At 34.9% G+C, this 13,025-nt stretch overlaps 1 protein-coding gene across 1 annotated transcript; it reads right to left on the bottom strand.

The window, feature by feature from the left end:
• Positions 1-10,799: 10,799 nt before the first annotated feature.
• Positions 10,800-11,402, bottom strand: LOC129216313 (dynein axonemal light chain 1-like). The gene has a single exon (XM_054850523.1). It carries the CDS (start codon positions 11,400-11,402, stop codon positions 10,800-10,802), a length of 603 nt encoding a protein of 200 aa, XP_054706498.1.
• Positions 11,403-13,025: the final 1,623 nt, after the last annotated feature.

Here is a 13,025-nt window from a genome sequence, read left to right as displayed (position 1 = left end):
CAACAGAACTAAACTGCGGAAATTAAAGGTAAAAGAAGAAAAAAAAAGGTATTGGTTATTCCACACATAATTTTGTTTATATGTACCAGCATCATATTATTACTTCGAGATAAATTGATAAAGACTGATGAGATAAAAGTTGAAAATTTACATGAATGAGGATGAATTTTAGATGTAGAATTAGTGTTATGACTTAATTATATTAGTAATTACCACAAACAAGACGGAATGCATATCAATATTTAATGATTTCTCTTACGGCATCATTCTGTCAATTACACTGTGTGATGGGATGTATACTTATCCTCTAAAATGACTTGTACAAGACAGGGGTGCCCCAGACCCGTCATCTAAAATGGATTTTGTTCAATACGTTTTACAGGGAAAAAACAACAAAATACATGCAAAAATGCCTAATTTCATTTTGTTTCTAAAATCCACTGAAGGGGGGTGGGGGTGGGGGTGGGGTCAAGAATCAATCTTGTTTTGTAAATGAAACCTAAAATAGGAAAAAACAGGACATAAAATCCTTTGTCATTAAATGCATACTTGTCAAAATTAATCTAAACAGGCAATTAACATAAAATATATTATATTTAACTCCTTATTTTTTTCTCACTCAAAGCTGCAAGGGATCAGTGTGGACGTGAGTCCACAGAAGCCTCATTACCATGTGTCCACAGTAGCCCCATCACCGTGTGTCCACTTTAACTCTATAGGGCATTTTTGAAGTGATAACTTTTTATGGGAGGGTAAATCGATTTGTGATATAACGTGTAACGGCGCAGCTCTCGTCTGGCATTCCTTTCGTTCGCGCATGCTCGGGGAAATTCTGTTTCTTTACTCTTTGGGTCAGCTTTAAGCGTTAAGTGATTGTAGAAAAAGTAATGAAACTAACGGAAGATGGATGATCGGCGCAACGTAACGCAATCTCCTAACGAAAGATGAGTTTAACAATACAATATAATATCAATAACATTTAAAACATATATATCCAAAACAGCATTTAATCTTTAAATTTATTTTCAAAACAAAACTATTTTTGCTATTAGTTATACTAAAAATATCTCGCTTCATTTAGGGTTTTGAACTGTGATAAGGTGTACATATTTTAAACGAACTTCATCCCCGCAGGCTTCGCAACGCGGGGGTTGGGGACGGCCGAGAAAACGAAAATAATAAATAACCATTTAATTTGTTCATCACAGAGTAAAATCTGAAATGTTTCCTAAGTTTAAGTGTTTTTTCTGATAGACGAAATATTTAGAAACGACGAGTCATTGAATCTATTGTTTTTGCGCCGACATCAAAACTTATGTTTAAAAGTAGTCTGAATGGAGATCAAATGAAATTATTTTTCATTTAGAGCTATTTTGAAGTCGGTTCTATTTTGTTTCCAAAAATTTTTTTAAATAAAAATCTAACTAAGAGGAATATCACTTTTTTCAATTAATTATCAAAGGATTAATGCTCATAGTCTCGATCTTATTGATTCGGTCTCTCAACGCTGTAATATTCTTTTATTATGGGAAGCATGGCTTGAAAATGATGATACTAAAATTATTTGATCTTTTAAACGCACTGTGCAATTAAAGCGTCAAAATATAAGAGTAGGAGGCGTAGCAGTTTATCAGAATGATCTTGATTGCATAAATACTGTCACCTCAAATATAGGATTACATGTTACTAATGCTACAAGCTTTAATACGGCTACACAAAACGGTATTGGTGAAATGTGTATAGTGGAATGTCTCAAGGAAGCAAAGCAACAAATTATTATTGCCAACATATATATATCTCCAAACAAAAGTATTTCAAGTATTATTCAATTTATTCATAAACAAAACAGCTTTTAAATTATACACAAGAAGGTTCTACTTTAGTTAATGAAGATTATTATACAATTCCTTTAGTTTTAACCGGATATTTTAATGTTACTTTTGCTTCTGATCGAGCTAAAAATTTAGTATCGCTTCTACAATCCAAATTGCAGTTACAAATGATTAATCAGCCAGAAGAAGCCAGTACAAGTGACGGAACTGTATTTGATGCAGTCTTCGCAGGATTTTTAGATAACATACAATGCAAAAATTTCGTTGCTTATTATAGCTAACATAAGCAAATTGTTACTTTCATAGGATTAAATAATGATAATAATTTAATCCTATGAAAGTTATCACTTCTGCCGAGCGGCCCGGGACGCACATTTTTTTCTTTTAAAAGCCTTTTAATTATTAATGAAAACTATTCATAGCAGAACTGAATATTGAAATATATGTTTAGTACATTTATTTATGATATATTACCTCTTTTTTCTTGAAATAATAAATTAAAACAGTATAATCTAATAATTAAAAGTAAATCAAAAATTTAAATTTTCCTCCTCTATGAAAACCTTTTTTTGTAATTTTCTACTGAACTATCAAGTGTGTTGTCATGAAACTACTCATGGAAGTGCATGTTGATGTTGTCATTATGCATAAATTGACAGAGAAATTTAAAAAAAACAAATAATAAAATTATTCCAGATGTCCACACTAATCCCTTGTCCCCACTAGCCCCCTTTTCCCTTTACGTGACGTAAACTGAGGTATTGACATTTGGGGGTGGAGGTAAATTTGAGGGTCATTGAGCTTACGGCTTATTAGGGAAATGGTCCGTTCTTAGGAGGGGTCGGAGGCTTAGCAGTTTTTGAAGGGGCGCGCCATTGCTTTTAGGTGGATGGGAAACTGATAGCCTGATAGTTTTTTTCGAACATGTTTAATACATGTATATTTTTTATGCTCTCCCAAAAATCACTTTATAATCTGCCCTAGACAAGGCATGACTACCCATAAGGCTCATAAAATTAGAGCTTCCCCTCAGAATTTTCAGGAAATCCAAATAATGACTGAAAACCTGCTGAAAAATTCCAGATTCAGTTTTTAAAGCGATTGCAAACATTCGAACAAATTCAATCACATTTGGCCGAATTGTACCCTACATTGTTGAGAATTACAGTGCAAACGTATGTAATGTACATAAATTCTATTAAGTCGGATAGGAGGAGGGGATAAACATTGATCTGAATTTTGCAAGATCACTTCTGAACAGCGATCAAGAATAACGCTTGTAGCATCAGTTGGTTTTTAGGGCTCGACCGATGGCATTTTTTGGCCGATGGGCCGATGCCGATTGTTGGCCGATTGTTCAAAGATGGCCGATGGCCGATAGTTTTCCTCCAAATGGCCGATTGCCGATGGCCGATGGCCGATGCCGTTGGCCGATGGCAAAAAAAAATAAATAAATAAAAAGATTAATTTGAATTCTGATATGTTTAGTTCAAATTATGTTTTTCGCAATCACGAGTTGCGACAGGACCCTACTTATTGGAGTTATTGTTTCCAGAAACTGCTCCTGACCCCCCAAACCTGCCCTTCTCCTGAGCGGTTACGCGTGTATAGTTGTGTGTTTGTGTGTGTGTGTGTGTGTGTGTGTGTAGGCGCGCATGCATATGTAGGCTTGTGAGTGCGTAGACCTGTGCACACACGTAGGCGTGTATGTCTCTCTGTGTGTAGGTGCTTGTGCATGTGTAGGCTCGTGTGTGCATACTTTTGTGTATGTACATGGGCGTGTGTGTGACCAGGGGCCACTGACCAGGAGAAGCGAATTTCGGGGGACATTGCTCAGGACCGGAGGAGCCGCGCCAGCAGAGGACGGTGGGCGGGAGTGCGGCAGAGGGAAGCGGGGGAGGGGAGGAAATAAAATCAGCCTAACGTCAAGGACAGTCAAATGAGAACAATAAGCAATCGTGATTGCTCAAAAAAAAATCTAACAGAAATAAATTGATAAGATTGTCAGGGATTTGAAGGATCATTGAAACAAGTATAAGAAATACACAAAATGACATTTCTTAGCCAAAATAATTAATCGCTAAATATTTAAGAAATGCTTGAAACGACGAGGGTAGGTTTGGGGGGACACCCTATGATTTTGGAGTAACTCACAAATTTAAACTTCGGCCCCAACTTCAGCCTCATTTTTTTAGTACAGAACCGCTACCACCAACGCCTCGGAAGAGTTTCTGAATCTACTTCAGCACTTCCGAAGGAAAAATTCAAAAGTGCTTTTGATTTCCGAATTATGTCACCATTCAAAACGTCTTTAATCAATTTCTTACATTAACCCCTTCAGATCTGGTGTCCGATATACCGGACATACTTTTAAACAGCTCCTAATCATTTGGAACTCCGCACTGTGCTTCGAATCGTTTCATAAGGTATTTCGCTCTTTAAGAATTTCAAAGGAAGAGCATTATGAAGAAGAACCGAAAAAAAAGTAAGCGCAGAAGAGAAGGCATGTAATTTAAAGACATCAGTAACAAAACCTCGTTAAATACAACGTTGTGATAATTTGATCATCGCTCACCTTTTGGTCGTACATATTTTCAATTCAAACATAAATATCATTAAAAGTGTGGCTGAGTAGTGACTCGTGAAAAAGCAATAATTGTGCATGTAAAAAAACAGGTTGTGGCAAACAGAGTCTTGCCCATGTGAGCATCTGACGGGAAAAAAGAAATATTAAAGAGATATTTATTGGCATGGATTCGAATTGGCGCCATTCTGAGTAACAGCCCGACACCCCAACAAACCTAGCAATTGCGCCTTCCTTTTCGAAAGCTATTCATTGAAGGAATGCGTGGTAAAAAACAGCAAAAAAGCTTTTTGCCAAAAATAGTAATAATAATAATAATAATAAGATCATGCTTCTATATTTTGTCATTAACCAGCATGATACAATTTAAAATTATTCGAAAAGCATGGAATTTGATTAAAGAATGAAGAAGATTTCACGTAGCGATTGAAACGAACATTCTAGAGAAGTAATAAATTAGATTGAAAATAAGTGTTTTTATCTTTGAATATTGAACTATTTCACATAGAAGATTGCTTTAACAGTTACAGCTTAAATGCCCGCACATGTTTCTCTTTTAATCAAATACTTAAAATTCAAAACCAAAACCAGTTGAACTGAGTCCGTTTTTTAAGTGTAATTTTTCGAACGTAGACAAAAAGTTTTTTTTTTTTTCAGGAGAAAGCAGAGGAGTAGAAAATGATTTCTTGCTAATGAAGTTGATAATAATTTTAATGCTTTCTATCGTATTCGCGCGAATAAAAAATTAAAGGTTTACTGGGTGAAACTCGTAGTTTTAATTTGGCGTAGTATTTTTCATTTGTATAAAAGGTCGAACACTGCTATTAGAAACATCTTCATTTCAGCATACAATGAAAATGTTTTTTTGCACAAATTTTTTTGGTAAATCTAATACTTTTTTATGCTTACATTATGCTGAGTGGTCTGGATGTAGTCAAAGCTTAGAAAAAGGAAGAACACTCTTCGATTAACAGTCAACTTATCCGAATGATAACTGTAGCCTGCATAAAGGAGTCGAAACACCAAGTAGCAATCTCACTGCATTTATTTTATTACGTTTGTATGTTATGAGTACATGTAATGCGTAATACTAATATAAATTTGATATTCTTTCGGACAGCCCAAACTTACCCGAAGTTCGAATAGTTTATAGCCGAACGCTCTACCGAAAAAAAACTTATCAATTTAACCGAACAACTAAGTCCAGTGCTTTTAACACATCGTTCAATAAGTCCCGAGACTAACCCATAGATGGCGCTAGTAGTACCAAACTAGCCACGTTTCCCTAGAGACATAACCTTTACATGAAACGTGTAAAAATTTCACGTCGATTGAACAACAAACAGCAGAGTTATAGAGGTTAGAGTAAAGTGATTTTGTTATTAGTTTGAAAAATGGAAAAAAGCGAGTTTCGCGTGTTAATTAAACATTGTTTTTTAATGGGTAAAAACACCGTAGAAGCCCAGCAATGGCTTGAAAAACATTACCAGGACTCCTGTCCATCCAAATCAACGATTTGTCGTTGGTTTGCTGAGTTTAAACGTGGTCGTACGGACACAAATGATGCGGAACGTTCGGGTAGGCCATTGGAAGCCGTTACACCGGAAAATGTGAGTGAAACGTTAAAAATAGTAATGAAAAATCGCAAAGTGAAGGTCCGTGAGATTGCAGAAATGATACAAATATCATCTGGAAGCGTGTTTAAAATCCTTCATGAAAAATTGAGCATGAAAAAGGTTTTTTCAAAGTGGGTGCCGCGATTGCTTTCAATGGAGCAAAAACAGCAACGAATTGACGACTCAGAGAGCTGTTTATCGATATTCAATCACGATAAAAAAAATTTCCTGCGCCGATACGTGACCATGGATGAAACGTGGATACACCATTTCACTCCGGAGTCGAAACGGCAATCATCTGAGTGGCGCATGGCTGGAGAAAGCCGCCCAAAGCGTCCAAAAACGCAGCAGTCTGCTGGCAAAGTCTTGGCGTCTGTTTTTTGGGATACAAATGGCGTCATTTTCATTGACTACCTGGAAAAAGGCAAATCCATCAATAGCGATTATTATGTTGACTTGTTGGTACGTTTGAAGGAGGAGATTGCGGCGAAACGACCGCATATGAAAAAGAAAAAAATCCTTTTTCATCAGGATAATGCGCCATGCCACAAGTCCATGAAAACAATGGCAAAAATTAATGAGTTGGGCTTTGATTTGCTTCCCCACCCCCCGTATTCGCCAGATTTAGCCCCTAGCGACTACTGGCTCTTTGCAGATCTGAAAAAAATGCTCCAGGGAAAAAAATTCGGCTCGAATGAGGAGGTCATTGCCGAAACAGAAGCCTATTTTGAGGCAAAGGAGAAATCCTTCTATAAGCATGGAATAGAAATATTGGAAAGGCGCTGGAAAGATTGTGTCACTCTAAAAGGAGATTATATTGACGAATAAAAATGATTTAAAAAAAATGTTGTTTTCATTGTTAGTCTTGGGACTTATTGAACGATGTGTTAAGCTTTATTAAAATATGAACACACACACAGGCTTTTTTTTTTTTTTTTGCTGAAAGCGACGTAAAAAATGGAAAACTGCATTAGAACTTTGTTTTAAAAAATAAATAAGAACTACAGGCAGCATCAAGGTTTTGAAACAGCAAGGGACGTTTTCGAAAACTTGATTTTTCGACCGTAAGTCTATTTTTCTTCATTAGCCAGCCTGATAAGTTTTAAAATGAGAAGGGAATAATATATAAGATAAGATATTGAAGAAACATTTTTTTATTGTTGAAAATTTTTACAATTTGTTACCGCAGGCTGCTTGAACCGTTATGACTTAGATGGCAGCACGTGTTCATCATTTAACAGAACGGTTAAAATACAAAATAAATTGAACTATGCTCTTTTTTTAAGCGTAGCTTTTCGAATGTAGTAAAAATATGATAAGCTATTTGTTTTTTTGCAAAAAGAAGAAAAAATATAGATTTTACCCTTCAAATTGAGGTAGTAATTTTTTTATTTGTACAAAGAGTCAAAAACTCATTAGGAGAATATATATTTCAGTACACGATTTATTATTTTTTTCTGAACAAAAAACAATTCTATTGTAGTCTGAAATCTTAAGCCTGTTACTTATATTTTCGCTTACATTATGCTTTAATTTTCTTACCAGAGCCAATGCTTAAAAAAAAAGAAAAAAAAACGTACAACTCCGAAGTAATTTAGCCAAAGTCACTTCAAGTTTCCATATCAGCAAGGAGCGTTTCCTTCTCATTTATTCTATTCTTTCATAGTCGTTATTCACTTAATTAAGTGTTCATGTAATGCGCGATATTGCTCTAATTTTTTGTTGCAGAATGTCCGGACGTGGGCCCGAACGCGCATTCTCCTGGTTACGAAGAGAACGCTCTGCCGATCAAGCTATTCAGCTCTGTCGGTCATAGCGCAAATTAAAGTTATAAGTTTAACCGAAAACCTCATTCTGGTTCTTTAAAACAGGTTTTTCGGCTGAAAAAAACAATTTTTAGACCGTGGGTCTATTTTTCGTCAGTAGCCAGCACCATAAGCTTTAAAATAAGGCGTAAATCAAAGAAATCGATCAAGAATTGAGGAAAATCTGGCGTAGAAACCAAAATCATGCTACAGAAATAATATATAAGGATTGATTTAATTAGTTGATTATTTTGTAGTTGACTCTTTACATTCTACTTATTATAATTTGAAGTAATTTTACGTTTTGGGTTTGACAACACTGACGTATAAGGATTGAGAGATAGAGAGTGGCCCAACAATGGATTTTCATTTGAAAAGCGAGGTTTTTTCCTGATTTTTTTAAAAATATACAATCTTTAATTAATAGTTTCAAACACTTATATTATGTTTTATAATTGTTTGTAGAACATTTTATAATGAAGTTTGTTCGGTATTTTATCGTTTTTGTATATGAAATATTGATTTCAAAAATATAAGTCAGGAATATTGGATGTGCCATAACTCTTTTAATTTTTCTCCTACAAACTCAACATTTTGTCAATAAGATACCCTTTACCATAGTACACTGTGTACCAATTATCAACATTTTTGGTCCAATATTTCATAATTCCGACTGAAGGGGTTAATGCTCTAAATTCTTCCTAAACAATATATAAAGCTTGAAAAAAAAAATTCCAATTTTGAGAATGGTGTTAGTTTTAAACAACTAAGAAGTACAACCTAGAGTTTAATTTCAGAAATTGAGGGAGTGGGAGGAGGGGCACGCAAGTGTTCTCGGAAATACAAAAAATAGTCATAAAAATACAGTTCAAAACAATCATAAACATTGAGCAGAAAAACCCTTTTAAAACTTGCACCCGAGTTTGTTTTGACGTGCAGTGGCGGATTTAAAAAATAGCAAATGTTGCAATTGCGCGAGAGGCCCATAACCATAGGGGCACCGTAGGAGTTACAAAAATGCTTATGATAAATGTTTTACAACTTCTGTGATAGAGAAATAGGGCCCCAAACTTGTAGCTCTGCCGAAGCGATACAGAAAAGACTGCATTACTGTGATTCATATTACAAATATCGAAAAATTAAAAATTACCGTCGGTTTAACGGGAGTCTAACAAAATAAAACTAAACTGGTTTCGCCATCTCATATTTTTTCCATGGCCTCCAATTCGACAATACATCACCAAATGATCATCAGTCTGAGGCGCTATATTAATTTTCCATTGAAATAAGTAATTAATAGCCACAAAAAATGAGTAAATAGGCTTTTTTGAACACCCGATCGAAAACAAAAAGGGAAGTGCACAACTGGAACGAACGCACATCCCATATGCGAAAATTTAGCGTTCTGCAGCTTACCATTTTCGAGTTATGACTTATGAGAGATCCATACGTGCATCCAGCCGCAAGAAACAACGCAATAATTAACTTGTCTAGTACCTGAATGCAGTATTAAAAACTCTTTCAGGGGTGATTAAAATAGAAATTCATACTGAAATTTAAGTAAACAATTTTATATGAAAACAATAACGCCCTTTACTTTGTATTAAAAAGTAAAACAACAAAGGTCCTTTTTTTTTTCAAAAACATCGGCCAATTCCATCGGCCTTTCGATGTTTTTTAAGGCCGATGGGCCGATGTTTCCTGCAAGTTAGCATCGGCCGCCGATGCCGATGCCGATGGCTAAATTGTTGAACCATCGGCGCCGATGCATCGGTCGAGTCCTATTAGTTTTATTTAAATGTGCCTTTAATTTTTTAAAAATTTTCTGAAGCAAAATTTTGGGGGCCCTAAAATGAATCGGAGCTTTTCTCCACTTCAGAGCTGAATCGGGCTCTGACCCTAAACCAGTATTTTCCTCTGTTATCACAGTAAATAAATACTGCAAACTAGTAAAATGTTCAACACCTTCATTCAAAACTTGATTTATAGCTTTGAGAACTCTTTCTCCATTGGCATTAGTGGTAGTTATAAAGTCAAGATAGGGTCTACCTACAAGAAGGATGGATAAGGGCTGCAGATTTTAGGTTAAGTCTATGGATGGCATGTAATTAAATTCGTCTTGGAAGGGTGTTATGAATGCTGTGTATTTAGTAAGTAAATGATGGTGATATTACATGTTACTAGAGGCTAAGCATTAAGACATTAACAAATCATCTACGGAGAAGAAAGGTGAAGCAAATTCTACTTTAGCCAGTATGTCAGCTTTTAGCCTAATGCAGCACGGATGTAAGAAAGGAATATTTCTGAGCACACATTTCAACGCACTGTCTTGAATGCTGAGCTACACAGGAAAAACCCTTCACTTCTTCCTCTGATTAGCATCATCGGCATTTTGCCTTTGAGCTCAGAAATATAGTAAGTGTAGGTACAATAGAGCAATGCAAGAGCGCTTCTTGGACGATGAATCACAATATGTATTCACTTTCAAAAGGCACTTTTATGTCCTGCATTTCCCCTAATTTTGCAGTTGTCATGTGAAAAGCAATGATGTATCAGAAGGTGGTTTCGCCCAGCTACTTTGGGTAAAAACTCCACTTGAAAGCAAGAGGCAAGAAAATCCGTATATTACTGGTAAAACATTTTGACTCTTCAGTTTATAAGTGAAAAGATGGAAGGTAATCGTTCAATGAATAAATAATATTGAAAATATGTTTATCTTCCTTGTCAGTCATGTTGTTTTCTAAAGCAAACTTTCGAGTTGTGAAGCGTATGTTTACTATTTTTCGCAAAAAGGCTGAAGTCAGCATCATCCATGCAGTGTTCATATAAATTCCAAACTTTCTGAGGCGGGTTGTTTTACGTTCAATTTAACTATTTAACGGCTTAAAAGTCAGTGCAATATGAAATAGTGTGTAGATGGGGGAAAAAGAGCCAATCTATTTCAGCTCACACAGGTTTAAAGTCATGTTTGTTCTTCGTCGGGCACTTCTTCATTTTCTAAATCCGCCAAAGGTTCTGAGCGAGCGATCAAGGAGGTTCCATCCAGTTTTTTCAGTTGTGGAAGAACTTCGGCAACTTTCATTCTGTAATTATCTCCAAGATTGTTTTCTAGAGGACAACCTTTCAATACTAAATCTTCCAAATTTTCCAACTCTGCCAGGTGTTTCAGCTCGTTGATATCTTTCAAATTGTTGTTGGACATGTAAAGGACTTTCAAATTTTTCAAAGAAGCGACAGGTTTTAACTTGTCAATGTTATTGTAAGAAGCCCAGAGCTCTTCCAGAATTTCTGCAATACTTTCGATTCCATTGAAGGACTTGAGATTGTTTCTTCCAATGGACAGAATTTTGATGTTAGTAAGAGAATTAAGATTTGTCAACTTATCGATTATATTAGTAGATAGCGATAGTTTTTCACAGTTGCATAGTGTAGCTAAGGATGCATCTAACTTATCGATGGAGGGTATCCAACCATTCAATTTCACGACTGTAGCTTCCGCCGGAGATTCGCCTGTTTTCTCAGCCCACTTCTTCAAAGCATCTTTTAAAGCTATGCCTTTGCCCATATTTTCAAAGCAATCTTAAAGCTTTGCTGAAAAAAGAAAAGTAGATCCATTACTATTATATATAATGTTCAATAATAAAGTGATAAAATTCAAAATTAAAACTTTAAAAGGTATTTATAAAAGCCAAAGAGAGAAGCTCAAATTTAATGGTTTTTTTTAATAATCAAAAAGAATAAATTTATCTGATGAAATCCACGTACTACCAAGTGTTATTTCCTGATTGATTTATGTAACGATAATCAGATTGGGACAAACACGAGTCTTGCTCACGGGCAGTCGTTTCAGACCAAGTAAAAGAGATTAACTAAAACTTTTTGAAAGCTGAAAAAAACTGAAAAGAAAAAAAAAAAAGGAAAAAAATAGAACCGACTTCAAAATTGCTCTAAAAAGTGAAAAATAAATTTATTCTTTAAACACCATCGATAATACTTTTAAATATAATTTTTGAAGTTGGCGCAAAAACGATTGACAAAATTATTCATAACCATAACTCAGCTCAACTATAAATTTAAACAAGCCCAGTTTCTTCTCTAACTTATACATTATGCATTGATGACAGAATATTTTAGTAACGTAGTAACGATATAAATGTTTCGTTACTAACTTTGGATGTTTTCTGAAAAAATATGAACAAAGCATCGTTATACTGGATTTTACTTTTTGTTTTTGCGCCGACTTCAAAAATTATATTTAAAAGTATTATCGATGGTGTTTAAAGAATAAATTTATTTTTCACTTTTTAGAGCAATTCTGAAGTCGGTTCTATTTTTTCCAAATTTTTTTATTTCATTCTTTTTAGTGTAAATATTTCAGAAATAGTAAGCGTTACCATCTCAAAACTTCGCCTTATTTTTTTCATAAAAATGCTCCATGCTAAAAATAAATTATAAACATGCCTTTAAACTTTAAGCGATTGCCACTAAAAATTTATCCTTGTTCCTCTCTGGAATTCATTCGTGTGTTAATTTAATTATAACCATTTAAATATTACGTTTTCCCTAACTAATGTACATTTCACAGCATACAAGTTGCTTGTGATGCAACCCTGTATATCCTTACTTAAGCCCAGATCATCTGTTCTTGGCATAGTTGATAACGATAAAAATACTAAACTATAGTTGAAGCAAACTTAACCTGCTAGCATTGTGAAGGCCTAAGCAGATCTTAATTACAGCATTATCTTGCTTTCAGGTTAAGTTTACCCCCACTAGAAAACAATGACACTGAAGAAACTTGATGCTTGCTTCAGAGAAGCCTTCATTCAAAATAATCATTACAATTACTATTAATGTTACTGTTGTATGGCACCAAATTTGTGAAACAATGGGCTTTATATTTGATCATATAATAGGGAAATCGCATGAAATTTACTGTTTTTTGACCATAACTTTTTCTAAAGAACAAATACAGTGAAACCTGTGTAATTGACCCCTCGTGGTGCAGTACTTTGGCGGTCAACTTAGACAGGTGGTCAACTTATAAAGGGCGGTAATGTTTTTTTTTTTGTCATTTCTTGCACCATGTATTTATTTTATTATTTTTTTTGGGGGGGGGGGTTATATTTAACAATGAGTTTTATATTTAACTAGCAAAAATACCCGGCGTTGCCTGGGTCAGTAATAA

Source organism: Uloborus diversus, chromosome 2 (genome assembly GCF_026930045.1).
Source record: "Uloborus diversus isolate 005 chromosome 2, Udiv.v.3.1, whole genome shotgun sequence".
Taxonomy (NCBI): Eukaryota; Metazoa; Arthropoda; class Arachnida; order Araneae; family Uloboridae; genus Uloborus; species Uloborus diversus.
The sequence above is the reverse complement of the archived record's forward strand: the minus strand, read 5'-3'. Positions and strand labels throughout refer to the sequence as shown.

Bases quoted from the DNA above. Each gene is read 5' to 3' on its own strand.
- LOC129216313 (XM_054850523.1), bottom strand. From the start codon at position 11,402: ATGGGCAAAGGCATAGCTTTAAAAGATGCTTTGAAGAAGTGGGCTGAG.